Consider the following 13,651-nt stretch of genomic DNA (forward strand, 5'->3'; position numbering starts at 1 on the left):
CTGTCACCAGACAGTAAGGTAATCATTACCCACAGTGTACTGTCACCAGACACTAACATAATCATTACCCACAGTGTACTGTCACCAGACAGTAAGGTAATCATTTCCCACAGTGTACTGTCACCAGACAGTAAGGTAATCATTTCCCACAGTGTACTGTCACCAGACAGTAAGGTAATCATTACCCACAGTGTACTGTCACCAGACACTAACATAATCATTACCCACAGTGTACTGTCACCAGACACTAACATAATCATTACCCACAGTGTACTGTCACCAGACACTAACATAATCATTACCCACAGTGTACTGTCACCAGACACTAACATAATCATTACCCACAGTGTACTGTCACCAGACACTAACATAATCATTACCCACAGTGTACTGTCACCAGACACTAACATAATCATTACCCACAGTGTACTGTCACCAGACACTAACATAATCATTACCCACAGTGTACTGTCACCAGACACTAACATAATCATTACCCACAGTGTACTGTCACCAGACACTAACATAATCATTACCCACAGTGTACTGTCACCAGACACTAACATAATTATTACCCACAGTGTACTGTCACCAGACACTAACATAATCATTACCCACAGTGTACTGTCACCAGACACTAACATAATCATTACCCACAGTGTACTGTCACCAGACACTAACATAATCATTACCCACAGTGTACTGTCACCAGACACTAACATAATCATTACCCACAGTGTACTGTCACCAGACACTGAACATAATCATTACCCACAGTGTACTGTCACCAGACACTAACATAATCATTTCCCACAGTGTACTGTCACCAGACAGTGAAGGTAATCATTACCCACAGTGTACTGTCACCAGACAGTAAGGTAATCATTACCCACAGTGTACTGTCACCAGACAGTAAGGTAATCATTACCCACAGTGTACTGTCACCAGACAGTAAGGTAAACATTACCCACAGTGTACTGTCACCAGACAGTAAGGTAATCATTTCCCACAGTGTACTGTCACCAGACAGTAAGGTAATCATTACCCACAGTGTACTGTCACCAGACACTAACGTAATCATTACCCACAGTGTACTGTCACCAGACAGTAAGGTAATCATTACCCACAGTGTACTGTCACCAGACACTAACATAATCATTACCCACAGTGTACTGTCACCAGACACTAACATAATCATTACCCACAGTGTACTGTCACCAGACACTAACATAATCATTACCCACAGTGTACTGTCACCAGACACTAACATAATCATTACCCACAGTGTACTGTCACCAGACACTAACATAATCATTACCCACAGTGTACTGTCACCAGACACTAACATAATCATTACCCACAGTGTACTGTCACCAGACACTAACATAATCATTACCCACAGTGTACTGTCACCAGACACTAACATAATCATTACCCACAGTGTACTGTCACCAGACACTAACATAATCATTACCCACAGTGTACTGTCACCAGACACTAACATAATCATTACCCACAGTGTACTGTCACCAGACACTAACATAATCATTACCCACAGTGTACTGTCACCAGACACTAACATAATCATTACCCACAGTGTACTGTCACCAGACACTAACATAATCATTACCCACAGTGTACTGTCACCAGACACTAACATAATCATTACCCACAGTGTGCTGTCACCAGACACTAACATAATCATTACCCACAGTGTACTGTCACCAGACAGTAAGGTAATCATTTCCCACAGTGTACTGTCACCAGACAGTAAGGTAATCATTTCCCACAGTGTACTGTCACCAGACAGTAAGGTAATCATTACCCACAGTGTACTGTCACCAGACACTAACATAATCATTACCCACAGTGTACTGTCACCAGACACTAACATAATCATTTCCCACAGTGTACTGTCACCAGACACTAACATAATCATTACCCACAGTGTACTGTCACCAGACACTAACATAATCATTACCCACAGTGTACTGTCACCAGACACTAACATAATCATTTCCCACAGTGTACTGTCACCAGAAGTGAAGGTAATCATTACCCACAGTGTACTGTCACCAGACAGTAAGGTAATCATTTCCCACAGTGTACTGTCACCAGACAGTAAGGTAATCATTTCCCACAGTGTACTGTCACCAGACAGTAAGGTAATCATTACCCACAGTGTACTGTCACCAGACACTAACATAATCATTACCCACAGTGTACTGTCACCAGACAGTAAGGTAATCATTTCCCACAGTGTACTGTCACCAGACAGTAAGGTAATCATTTCCCACAGTGTACTGTCACCAGACAGTAAGGTAATCATTACCCACAGTGTACTGTCACCAGACACTAACATAATCATTACCCACAGTGTACTGTCACCAGACACTAACATAATCATTTCCCACAGTGTACTGTCACCAGACACTAACATAATCATTACCCACAGTGTACTGTCACCAGACACTAACATAATCATTACCCACAGTGTACTGTCACCAGAAGTGAAGGTAATCATTACCCACAGTGTACTGTCACCAGACAGTAAGGTAATCATTACCCACAGTGTACTGTCACCAGACAGTAAGGTAATCATTTCCCACAGTGTACTGTCACCAGACAGTAAGGTAATCATTTCCCACAGTGTACTGTCACCAGACAGTAAGGTAATCATTACCCACAGTGTACTGTCACCAGACACTAACATAATCATTACCCACAGTGTACTGTCACCAGACAGTAAGGTAATCATTTCCCACAGTGTACTGTCACCAGACAGTAAGGTAATCATTTCCCACAGTGTACTGTCACCAGACAGTAAGGTAATCATTACCCACAGTGTACTGTCACCAGACACTAACATAATCATTACCCACAGTGTACTGTCACCAGACACTAACATAATCATTTCCCACAGTGTACTGTCACCAGACACTAACATAATCATTACCCACAGTGTACTGCCACCAGACACTAACATAATCATTACCCACAGTGTACTGTCACCAGAAGTGAAGGTAATCATTACCCACAGTGTACTGTCACCAGACAGTAAGGTAATCATTACCCACAGTGTACTGTCACCAGACAGTAAGGTAATCATTTCCCACAGTGTAGTTTATCAACGTGAAAGATTAAATAAAAGTGCAGGTTGGCTGACATGGCCCCAGATATTAGAATAGTCACTCAAAAGTCTAAAGCACAGCACACATGACTTTTACTTCTGGCCAGTAGATCATGTTTGATGTGTTTCTCTTTTAGCCGCTCAGTTTTGTTAACTCTGTTTTTAATATGTCATTTTGTCTTTTAGCAATGTCCTCCAACCGATCTGAGTTTCAACTCCGATGCCAACAAACAACAGAGGCAGCTAATAGCAGAACTAGAAAACAAAAACAGGTGGGAATGTATTTGACTGTCACTTTATGAAGAAACATGAAGCAATTAAGAAAAAAAAACTGTACTAAATATTTTCTTTATTAGTTAATCAGATTTATTGTATGCTCATAATTTAAGAATTTTGTGAATTATAAGTAAATAGATTTCAGTTTATGTTGGTCACCGGGATCTGCTTTCAGAAAGTCATTTTCCGGCAGATTTTAAATCTCCATTTTGCTGTGTCTTCTGGTCCCTCAGAGAGATCCTTCAGGAGATCCAGCGGCTGCGTCTGGAGCATGAGCAGGCCTCCCAGCCCACCCCCGAGAAGGCCCAGCAAAACCCCACACTTCTGGCCGAACTCAGGCTCCTTAGGTACCACATATCCAGCTATATTACCCACCTACACTGTATCTTATAGGAGAGATCATTACCCACCTAAATATAATAGGAGAGATCATTACCCACCTATATCTAATAGGAGAGATCATTACCCACCTAAATATAATAGGAGAGATCATTACCCACCTATATCTAATAGGAGAGATCATTACCCACCTATATCTAATAGGAGAGATCATTACCCACCTAAATATAATAGGAGAGATCATTACCCACCTATATCTAATAAGAAAAATCATTACCCACCTACAGCGCATTCGGAAAGTATTCAGGAAATGTATGAAAATAAGAAACTGAAATATCACCTTTACATAAGTTTTCAGACCCTTTACTCAATACTTTGTTGAAGCACCTTTGGCAGCGATTACAGCCTAGAGTCTTCTTGGGTATGACGCTACAAGCTTGGCACACCTGTGTTTGGGCAGTTTCTCCCATTCTTCTCTGCAGATCCTCTCAAGGTCTGTCAGGTGTGGATGTGGAGCGTCACTGCACAGCTATTTTCAGGTCTTTCCAGAGATGTTCGAACGGGTTCAAGTCCGGGCTCTGGCTGGGCCACTCAAGGATATTCAGAGACTTTTCCCAGAAGCCACTCTTGCGTTGTCTTGTCTGTGTGCTTAGGGTTGTTCTCCTGTTGGAAGGTGAACCGTCGCCTGTCTGAGGTCCTGAGCGCTCTGGAGCAGGTTTTCATCAAGGATCTCTCTGTACTTTGCTCTGCTCATCTTTGCCTCGATCCTGACTAGCCTCCCAGTCCCTGCCGCTGAAAAACATCCTCACAGCATGATGCTGCCTCCATCATGCTTCACCATAGGGATGGTGCCAGGTTTCCTCCAGACGTGACGCTTGGCATTCAGGCCAATGAGTTCAATCTTGGTTTCATCAGACCAGAGAATCTTGTTATGGTCAGAGTCCTTTAGGTGCCTTTTGGCAAACTCCAAGCGGGCTGTCATGTGCCTTTTTCTGAGGAGTGGCTTCCATCTGTCCACTCTACCATAAAGGCATGATTGGTGGAGTGCTTCAGAGATGGTTGTCCTTCTGGAAGATTCTCCCATCTCCACAGAGGAAATCTGGAGCTCTGTTAGAGTGACCATTGGGTTCTTGGTCACCTCCCTGACCAAGGCCCTTCTCCCCCGATTGCTCAGTTTGGCCGTGTGGCCAGCTCTAGGAAGAGCCTTGGTGGTTCCAAACGTCTTCCATTTAAGAATGATGGAGGCCACTGTGTTCTTGGGGACCTTCAATGCTGCAGACATGTTTTGGTACCCTTCCCTAGATCTGTGCCTCGACACAATCCTGTCTCTGAGCTCTACGGACAATTTCTTCGATCTCATGGCTTGGTTTTTGCTCTGACATGCACTGTCAACTGTGGGACCTTGGATAGACAGGTTTGTGCCTTTCCAAATCATGTCAAATCAATTGAATTTACCACAGGTGGACTCCAATCAAGTTGTAGAAACATCTCAAGGATGATCAATGGAAACAGGATGCACCTGAGCTCAATTTCGAGTCTCATAGCAAAGGGTCTGAATACTTATGTAAATAAGGTATTTCAGTTTTTTATTTTTATACATTTGCAAATTATTATAAAAACCTGTTTTCGCTTTGTCATTATGGGGTATTGTGTGTAGATTGATTGAGGACAAAAATGTATTTAATCAGTTTTAGAATAAGGCTGTAACATAACATTATGTGGAAAAAGTGAAGGGGTCTGAATACTTTCCGAATGCACTGTATATCTTCCTGCTATAGCTACTGTGTGTTTAGCTGTGTGTCTATAGCTACTGTGTGTCTATAGCTACTGTGTGTCTAGCTGTGTGTCTATAGCTACTGTGTGTCTAGCTGTGTGTCTATAGCTACTGTGTATCTAGCTGTGTGTCTATAGCTACTGTGTATCTAGCTGTGTGTTTATAGCTACTGTGTGTCTATAGCTACTGTGTGTTTAGCTGTGTGTCTATAGCTACTGTGTGTCTATAGCTACTGTGTGTCTAGCTGTGTGTCTATAGCTACTGTGTATCTAGCTGTGTGTCTATAGCTACTGTGTATCTAGCTGTGTGTTTATAGCTACTGTGTGTCTATAGCTACTGTGTGTTTAGCTGTGTGTCTATAGCTACTGTGTGTCTATAGCTACTGTGTGTCTAGCTGTGTGTCTATAGCTACTGTGTGTCTAGCTGTGTGTCTATAGCTACTGTGTGTCTAGCTGTGTGTCTATAGCTACTGTGTGTCTAGCTGTGTGTCTATAGCTACTGTGTGTCTATAACTAATGTGTATCTAGCTGTGTGTCTATAGCTACTGTGTGTCTATAGCTACTGTGTGTCTAGCTGTGTGTCTATAGCTACTGTGTATCTAGCTGTGTGTCTATAGCTACTGTGTGCCTATAGCTACTGTGTGTCTAGCTGTGTGTCTATAGCTACTGTGTGTTTAGCTGTGTGTCTATAGCTACTGTGTGTCTATAGCTACTGTGTGTCTAGCTGTGTGTCTATAGCTACTGTGTGTCTAGCTGTGTGTCTATAGCTACTGTGTGTCTATCTAGTTTTTTTTAAATTCACCTTTATTTAACCAGGTAGGCCAGTTGAGATTTACAAGTTCTCATTTACAACTGCGACCTGGACAACATAAAGCAAAGCAGTGCGACAAAAACAACAACACAGAGTTACACATGGGATAAACAAACGTACAGTCAATAACACAATCGAAAAATCTATATAGAGTGTGTGCAAATGAAGTAAGGAGGTAAGGCAATAAATAGGCCAATAGCGGCGAAGTAATTACAATTTAGCAATTTACACTGGAGTGATATATATGCAGTTGAGGATGTGCAAGTAGAAATACTGGTGCAAGTAGAAATATGGGGATGAGGTAGGTAGTTGGTTGGATGGATGGGCTATTTACAGATTGTGTACAGCTGCGGTGATCGGTAAGCCGCTCTGACAGCAGACGCTTAAAGTTAGTGAGAGAAATATAAGTCTCCAACTTCAGTGATTTTTAAAAATTCGTTCCAGTCATTGGCAGCAGAGAACTGGAAGGAAAGGCGGCCAATGCAGGTGTTGGCTTTGGGGATGACCAGTGAAATATACCTGCTGGAGCGCGTGCTACGGGTGTGTGTTGCTATGGTGACAATTGAGCTGAGATAAGGTGGAGCTTTACCTAGCAAAGACTTATAGATGACCTGGAGCCAGTGGGTTTGGCGACGAATATGTAGCGAGGACCAGCCTACAACAGCATACAGGTCGCAGTGGTGGGTAGTATATGGGGCTTTGGTGACAAAACGGATGGCACTGTGATAGACTGCATCCAGTTTGCTGAGCAGAGTGTTGGATGCTATTTTGTAAATGACATCGCCGAAGTCAAGGATCGGTAGGATAGTCAGTTTTACGAGGGTATGTTTGGTAGCATGAGTGAAGGAGGCATTGTTGTGAAATAAGAAGACGATTCTAGATTTTACTTTTGATTGGAGATGCTTAATGTGAGTCTGGAAGGAGAGTTTACAGTCTAGCCAGACAGCTTGGTATTTATAGTTGTCCACATATTCTAAGTCAGAACCGTCCAGAGTAGTGATGCTAGTCGGATGGGCGGGTGTGGGCAGCGATCGGTTGCAGAGCATGCATTTCATTTTACTAGCATTTAAAAGCAGTTGGAGGCCACGGAAGGAGTGTTGTATGGCGTTGAAGCTCGTTTGGAGTTTTGATAACACAGTGTCCAAAGAGGGGCCAAATGTATACAGAATGGTGTCATCTGCGTAGAGGTGGATCAGATAATCACCAGCAGCAAGAATGACATCATTGATGTATACATAGAAAAGAGTCGGCCCGAGAATTGTACCCTGTGGCATCCCCATAGAGACTGCCAGAGGTCCGGACAACAGGCCTTTCGATTTGACACACTGAACTCTATCTGAGAAGTAGTTGGTGAACCAGGCGAGGCAGCCATTTCAGAAACCAAGGCTGTTGAGTCTGCCGATAAGATTACGGTGATTGACAGAGTCGAAAGCCTTGGCCAGGTCGATGTAGACGGCTGCACAGTACTGTCTCTTATCGATGGCGGTTATGATATCATTTAGGACCTTGAGTGTGGCCGAGGTGCACCCATGACCAGCTCGGAAACCAGATTGCATAGCGGAGAAGGTACGGTGGGATTCGAATTGGTCGGTGATCTGTTTGTTTACTTGGCTTTTGAAGATTTTAGAAAGGCAGGGCAGGATGGATATAGGTCTGTAACAGTTTGGGTCTAGAGTGTCTCCCCCTTTGAAGAGGGGGATGACCGCGGCCGCTTTCCAATCTTTAGGAATCTCAGACGATACGAAAGAGAGGTTGAACAGACTAGTAATAGGGGTTGCAACAATGGCGGCGGAAAATTTTAGGAAGAGAGGGTCCAGATTGTCTCGCCCAGCTGATTTGTAGGGATCCAGATTTTGCAGCTCTTTCTGGACATCATCTGTGTCCCCCCCAGTTGCTGCGGGGGGGGGGGGGACACAGAGCTGTTGGCCGGGGTTGGGGTAGTGGAAAGCATGGCCAGCCGTAGAGAAATGCTTATTGAAGTTCTCGATTATCGTGGATTTATCAGTGGCGACAGTGTTTCCTAGTCTCAGTGCAGTGGGCAGCTGGGAGGAGGTACTCTTATTCTCCATGGACTTTACAGTCCCAAAACGTATTGGAATTAGTGCTGCAGGATGCAAATTTCTGTTTGAAAAAGCTAGCCTTTGCTTTCCTAACTGACTGTGTATTGGTTCCTGACCCAAAGATAATCTATGTAACATTTTGATTGCCAATCAATCAGTGAAAGTGCCTGTGGCTATCTGGCTATAATATCTGTCTGTATTGTAACCTATAGCTCTGCATTGTAGCATATAGCTCTGCAATTTAGCCTATAGCTCTGCATTGTAACCTATAGCTCTGTATTGTAGCCTATAGCTCTGTATTGTAGCCTATAGCTCTGCATTGTAGCCTATAGCTCTGTATTGTAGCATATAGCTCTGTATTGTAGCCTATAGCTCTGTATTGTAGCCTATAGCTCTGTATTGTAGCCTATAGCTCTGTATTGTAGCCTATAGCTCTGTATTGTAGCCTATAGCTCTGTATTGTAGCCTATAGCTCTGTATTGTAGCATATAGCTCTGTATTGTAGCCTATAGCTCTGTATTGTAGCCTATAGCTCTGTATTGTAGCCTATAGCTCTGTATTGTAGCCTATAGCTCTGTATTGTAGCATATAGCTCTGTATTGTAGCCTATAGCTCTGAGGTAGAGTGGAGAAGAAAGTCGGTCAGGCAGCATTTGTTTGTGATGGTTGAATTTGTGGGCAGATAGATAGATAGTGTCTTCTGTCCTCCATTTGGATCTCATAGTCGTGAATGAAGATAATTACCAAATGCCCACCAGAGGTTGAACCGGTGCAGATGGACCGGTTCAATCGTCTCATCACATTAAAAGGGATCTTGCCAGTGGTGTGTTGTCTCTTTCTGTTACCCTGGAATGTGACCAGGCTCTATGTAGTGCAGTGGTCGGTAACCCTGGCCCTGGAGGGCCGCAGGCGCTTCATGTTTTTGTTTAACCCGACCTGGAAGACCAGGTGTGTTGGATTTAGGTCATCACTGAACTGATCAATTAGCTCAGTTGGTCAGGTGTGGTGCCTAGTTGGAACAACATCCTGCAGTACCTGTGTCACTCCATGAACAGGGTTGTCTAACCCTGAGGTAGTGTAACCAGGCTCAGAGAAGAGACTGTGTCTGTGTAGTGGTGTGATAGTAGGAAAGACATGGACAAGGGACTGACCAATGTCTTCCATCATCACCACTCAGCGTCTGCAGTCTGCACTCAGGGATGCCACCTGACGGAAGACAGTCGGGACTGACTAGTGTTGGGAATTCTCAGGCCAAGGACGGATCATTGTTAATGTGGGAGGCAACCCTAGGGAGCCTAGTGACTGACAGACTTTCAGGTTTTCACCTTTCAGGAGGCAATAAAGACTAACAGCTGTTCTGTGTGTGTGCGTGTGCGTGTGTGCGTGTGCGTGTGTGCGTGCGTGTGCGTGCGTGTGTGTGACAACAGGCACAGGAAGGATGAGCTGGAGAGGCGCATGTCAGCCCTACAGGAGAGCAGACGGGAACTGATGGTCCAGCTAGAGGGACTGATGAGGTTACTCAAGGTAGGAGAGGACTCTGACAGCCTGATATCTACTACAGATTATTATATATATTATAAACACTAGCTGGTACAGAAGTATATCAAATTGATATATAGTATATCAAATCAAATGTTATTTGTCACATACACATGGTTAGCAGATGTTAATGTGAGTGTAGTGAAATGCTTGTGAGAGAGAGTGCAGTATCAACCTCTGTCATTATTGCTTTTTATGCCATCTGGTATTCGTTAACATCAACCATGAATTTGTTCCAACTGTTTAGAACGTGTTGGACACTGCATTGATTGTAGTTGACAGTTGCTGTCCCTCAGGGCCGATTGGTTAACTTGCAGAAACCTGTCTTTCCTGTCCTGATATTGAAGCTCCTGACTCTTTGCCACTGTTTTATCTTTTTCTTTCTCTGTCTTTCTGTCACTTTTTCTCTCTTTCTGTCTTGCGCTCTCTCTCTCTTTCTGTCACTTTCTTGCTCTCTTTCTCTCTCGTTCTCGGTATGTCCCTCTCTCTCTGTCACTTCTCTGTCCCTCACTGCTCATGCTTTCTATCACTGCTTACCAATGGCTGACTGATAGGATGAGGAGCAGAAGCAGGCAGTAAGTGTGTCTCTTCAGTTTACATGAAGGAAGCAGTAGAATGGCAGCACCAGACCCAGTCAGCCAGTCACTCTCTAACCATAATATTACATGTCACACTACTGTTCACTCTTAATGCACGTGTTGATATGTCTCCGATGGATTGTGTTTAAGGAACTTCCAGTAGCAGCATTTTTTATGGACATGTTATGTTATGCACTTGCGCTGGTCGGTTTGAGGCAGCACTATTTTCCTACAGAGATTTGGCACAGTACTTTTATAGATGGGTTATTTGTCACTTCATGCAGTCCTGGACCAGACTGGCTCTAAGCCATCAGTCGTGGACCTGGGCTCAAACGCTATTCGAAATCTTTCAAATACCTTCAGCGTTTGCTCTAGCCTGCCTGAAGTGTAAGATGGGCGGGGTTTGACGTTTTGGGACTATCCTAATGGTCCATTTAAGCTAAGCAGGCTCAATCAAGCACAGATGCAGTATTTGAATTGATTTGAATAGTGTTTGAACCCAAGTCTGCTCCTGGGCCCTGCACAGTGCCCCTTTCTCCCCAGACCGAACACTACAGTCCCCTCCTTAATCGCTACAGGCAGGCTCACACATGGGTCTCATTAGATTTCAGAGCAGTAAAGATGCTGTAATAGACAGGGAGTGTATGTTCGGGGGGGGTGTTAGGCTTGGGCGGTATCCAGATTGTCATACCTTCATACCAACCTTGTGCCATACCGGGATATTCTGTAATACCGGCATTGCACACAAGGGGCGCTATTTTCAAACCCCACTGAGCCTTTGTAATCTGAAGGTTAGCAATGCTAACAAGTACATGTAAAATCCCATGGCATTCTCTATCTAAATGCTAACCAGCGCATTGCGGACATTTTATAGTCTCTAAGCAGCTCCGTCTTGTTCTAAATTGAGCTTGAGGTGGTGAGCCAACATCCTTTTCTGACACCCATGTGGCGAAATGCATCTCTGCGTGCGCAGAGATGCATTTCGCCACATGGGTGTCAGAAAAGGGAAATGGGACAGGAGAAAAGTAGTTGTGTCATCCGCATAGCAATTATAGGAGACAATATGTGAGGATATGACGAGCCGAGTGACTTGGTGTATAGAGAGAAGAGGAGAGGGCCTAGAACCGAGCCCTGAGGGACACCATTAGTGAGAGTACGTGGTGCAGACACAGATCCTTTCCACGTCACTTGGAAGCGGCCTGCCAGGTAGGATGCAATCCAAGAGTCTGCAGTCTGAGACGCCCAGCCCTGAGAGGGTGGAGAGGAGGATCTGATGGTTCATAGTGTGGTTCATGGTGTCAAAGGGAGTCAATATATCAAGGAGGATGTGAACAGAGGAGAGAGAGTCAGCTTTGGCAGTGCGGAGAGCCTCCGTGACACAGAGGAGAGCAGTGACCCATCTTATAGCCTGACTGATTAGGGTCAAGAATATTGTTCTGAGAGAGATAACGAGAGAGTTGATCAGAGACAACACGCTAAAGTGTTTTGGAAAGAAAAGAAAGCAGGGATACAGGTCTATAGTTTTTGACATCAAATTAGTCAAGTGTTGGTTTCTTGAGGAGCGGAGCGACTCAGGCCATTTTGAAGTCAGAGGGGACGCAGCCAGTGGTCAGGGATGAGTTGATGAGGGAAGTGAGGAATGGGAGAAGGTCTCCAGAGAGGGTCTGGAGAAGGGAGGAGGGGATGGAGTCGAGCGAGCAGGTTGACGGGCGGCCAGACCTTACTAGTCACAGGATTTCATCTGGAGAGATAGAGGGGAGAAAGAGGTCAAGGCGTAGGGTAGTTCTGTGTGAGTGAGACCAGTGGACTCAATAGTCTAAGTGAATGAGGAGCGGACTGTCATCAACCTTCTTTTCAAAGTGGTTGACAAAGTTGTCCGCAGAGAGGGAGGGAGTGGAGGATTAAGGAGGGAGGGAAAGGTAGAAAATAGTTTCCTAGGGTTAGAGGCAGACGTTTGAAATGTGGAGTGATAGAAAGTGGAATTAGCAGTGGAGTCAGAGGAAGAGAAGGTAGAGAGAAATCAGTGAAAGGATGATAGGTCCTCCGGAAGTTTTGTTTTCCTCCATTTTCGCTCAGCTGCCCGCAGTCCTTTTTCTGTAAGCTCGCAATGAGTCACTCAGCCACGAAGCAAGAGGGGAGGGGAGGGCCGAGCCGGCCCGGGAGGAAATGGGGTAGTGTGAGTCAAAGGATGCGGAAAGGAAGGAGAGTAGGGTCGAAGAGGCTGAATCAGGAGACAGGTGGGAAAAGGGTGACGTCAAAAGGCAAGGAGGGGAACGAGAGAGTTGCAAATAAATGAATCAAAGGGAGAGGTCGGGAGGTCGGTGGGTAGAAGTTGCCCAGTAAAAGAGTGGTGAGCCATCATCAGGAAATAAGTTTATGAAAGTGTTAAGCTCATTGAGGAAGTCTCCAAGGGCACCTGGTGGGCGATAGATAACAACAAAGCTTGAGTGGACAAGTGACAGTGACCGCATGGAATTCAAATGAGGAGATGGACAGGTGAGAGAGTAGATGGACAGGTGAGAGGGAGAAAAGACCAAATCTCCAGTTAGGAGAAATGAGTAGCCCTGTGCCACCACCGCGACGACCAGATGCTCTTGGACTATGAGAGAAAACGTAGTCAGATGAAGAGAGAGCAGCTCTGAAGGGCATCATAGGCTTAGATTAACTCAGCGTTCTTGACTGCAGATCAGCAGTTCCAAATGCTGCCAAAAAAATATTTAAAATCCCCTGGTCCTGATGAACTAGACCCCCACCTCCTACACCTACATCATTGCTCCCCCCTTAAAAATATATTTTTAACCTCACGCTTGATGTTAAGGAAATCCCCAAGTTATGGAAATCTGCTTTTGTACTCCCTCTTCTGAAAGGTGTAGATCCTTCGCTACTTGACAACTATTGACCCATAGCAAAATTGTCTGTACTGTCAAAGGTACTGGAGTCCTTAGTTAGTAGGCAGCTAAAGGTCCACTTCCAAGAAAACAACATTTTAAATGGAATGCAATCAGGTTTTAGGTCTGGCCACAGCACTGTTTCAGCAACATTGAAGGTTTTAAATGACATCCACTGTGCTCTTGATAAGAAGTTACATTGTGTGTCTGTTTTTATTGATTTGTCGAAGGCTTTTGACACCGTGGACCATGCTGTGT

The 13,651-nt window shown here is 44.5% G+C and overlaps 1 protein-coding gene across 15 annotated transcripts in view; it reads left to right on the forward strand.

Moving 5' to 3' along the window:
- The window catches only part of LOC139563604 (dystrobrevin beta-like), an 84,858-nt gene that overhangs the window by 58,503 nt on the left and 12,704 nt on the right, over positions 1-13,651 (forward strand). For 9 of the 15 annotated variants that reach the window (XM_071382431.1, XM_071382421.1, XM_071382422.1 and 6 more), the window contains 4 exons: positions 3,317-3,402; positions 3,640-3,753; positions 9,816-9,912; positions 10,482-10,502. In XM_071382431.1, coding sequence (XP_071238532.1) covers positions 3,317-3,402; positions 3,640-3,753; positions 9,816-9,912; positions 10,482-10,502 — 318 coding nt within the window. The remainder of the gene's footprint in view (positions 1-3,316; positions 3,403-3,639; positions 3,754-9,815; positions 9,913-10,481; positions 10,503-13,651) is intronic. The other 6 variants (XM_071382423.1, XM_071382426.1, XM_071382432.1 and 3 more) reach the window with 2 other exon arrangements.

Source organism: Salvelinus alpinus, chromosome 34 (assembly GCF_045679555.1).
Source record: "Salvelinus alpinus chromosome 34, SLU_Salpinus.1, whole genome shotgun sequence".
Taxonomy (NCBI): Eukaryota; Metazoa; Chordata; class Actinopteri; order Salmoniformes; family Salmonidae; genus Salvelinus; species Salvelinus alpinus.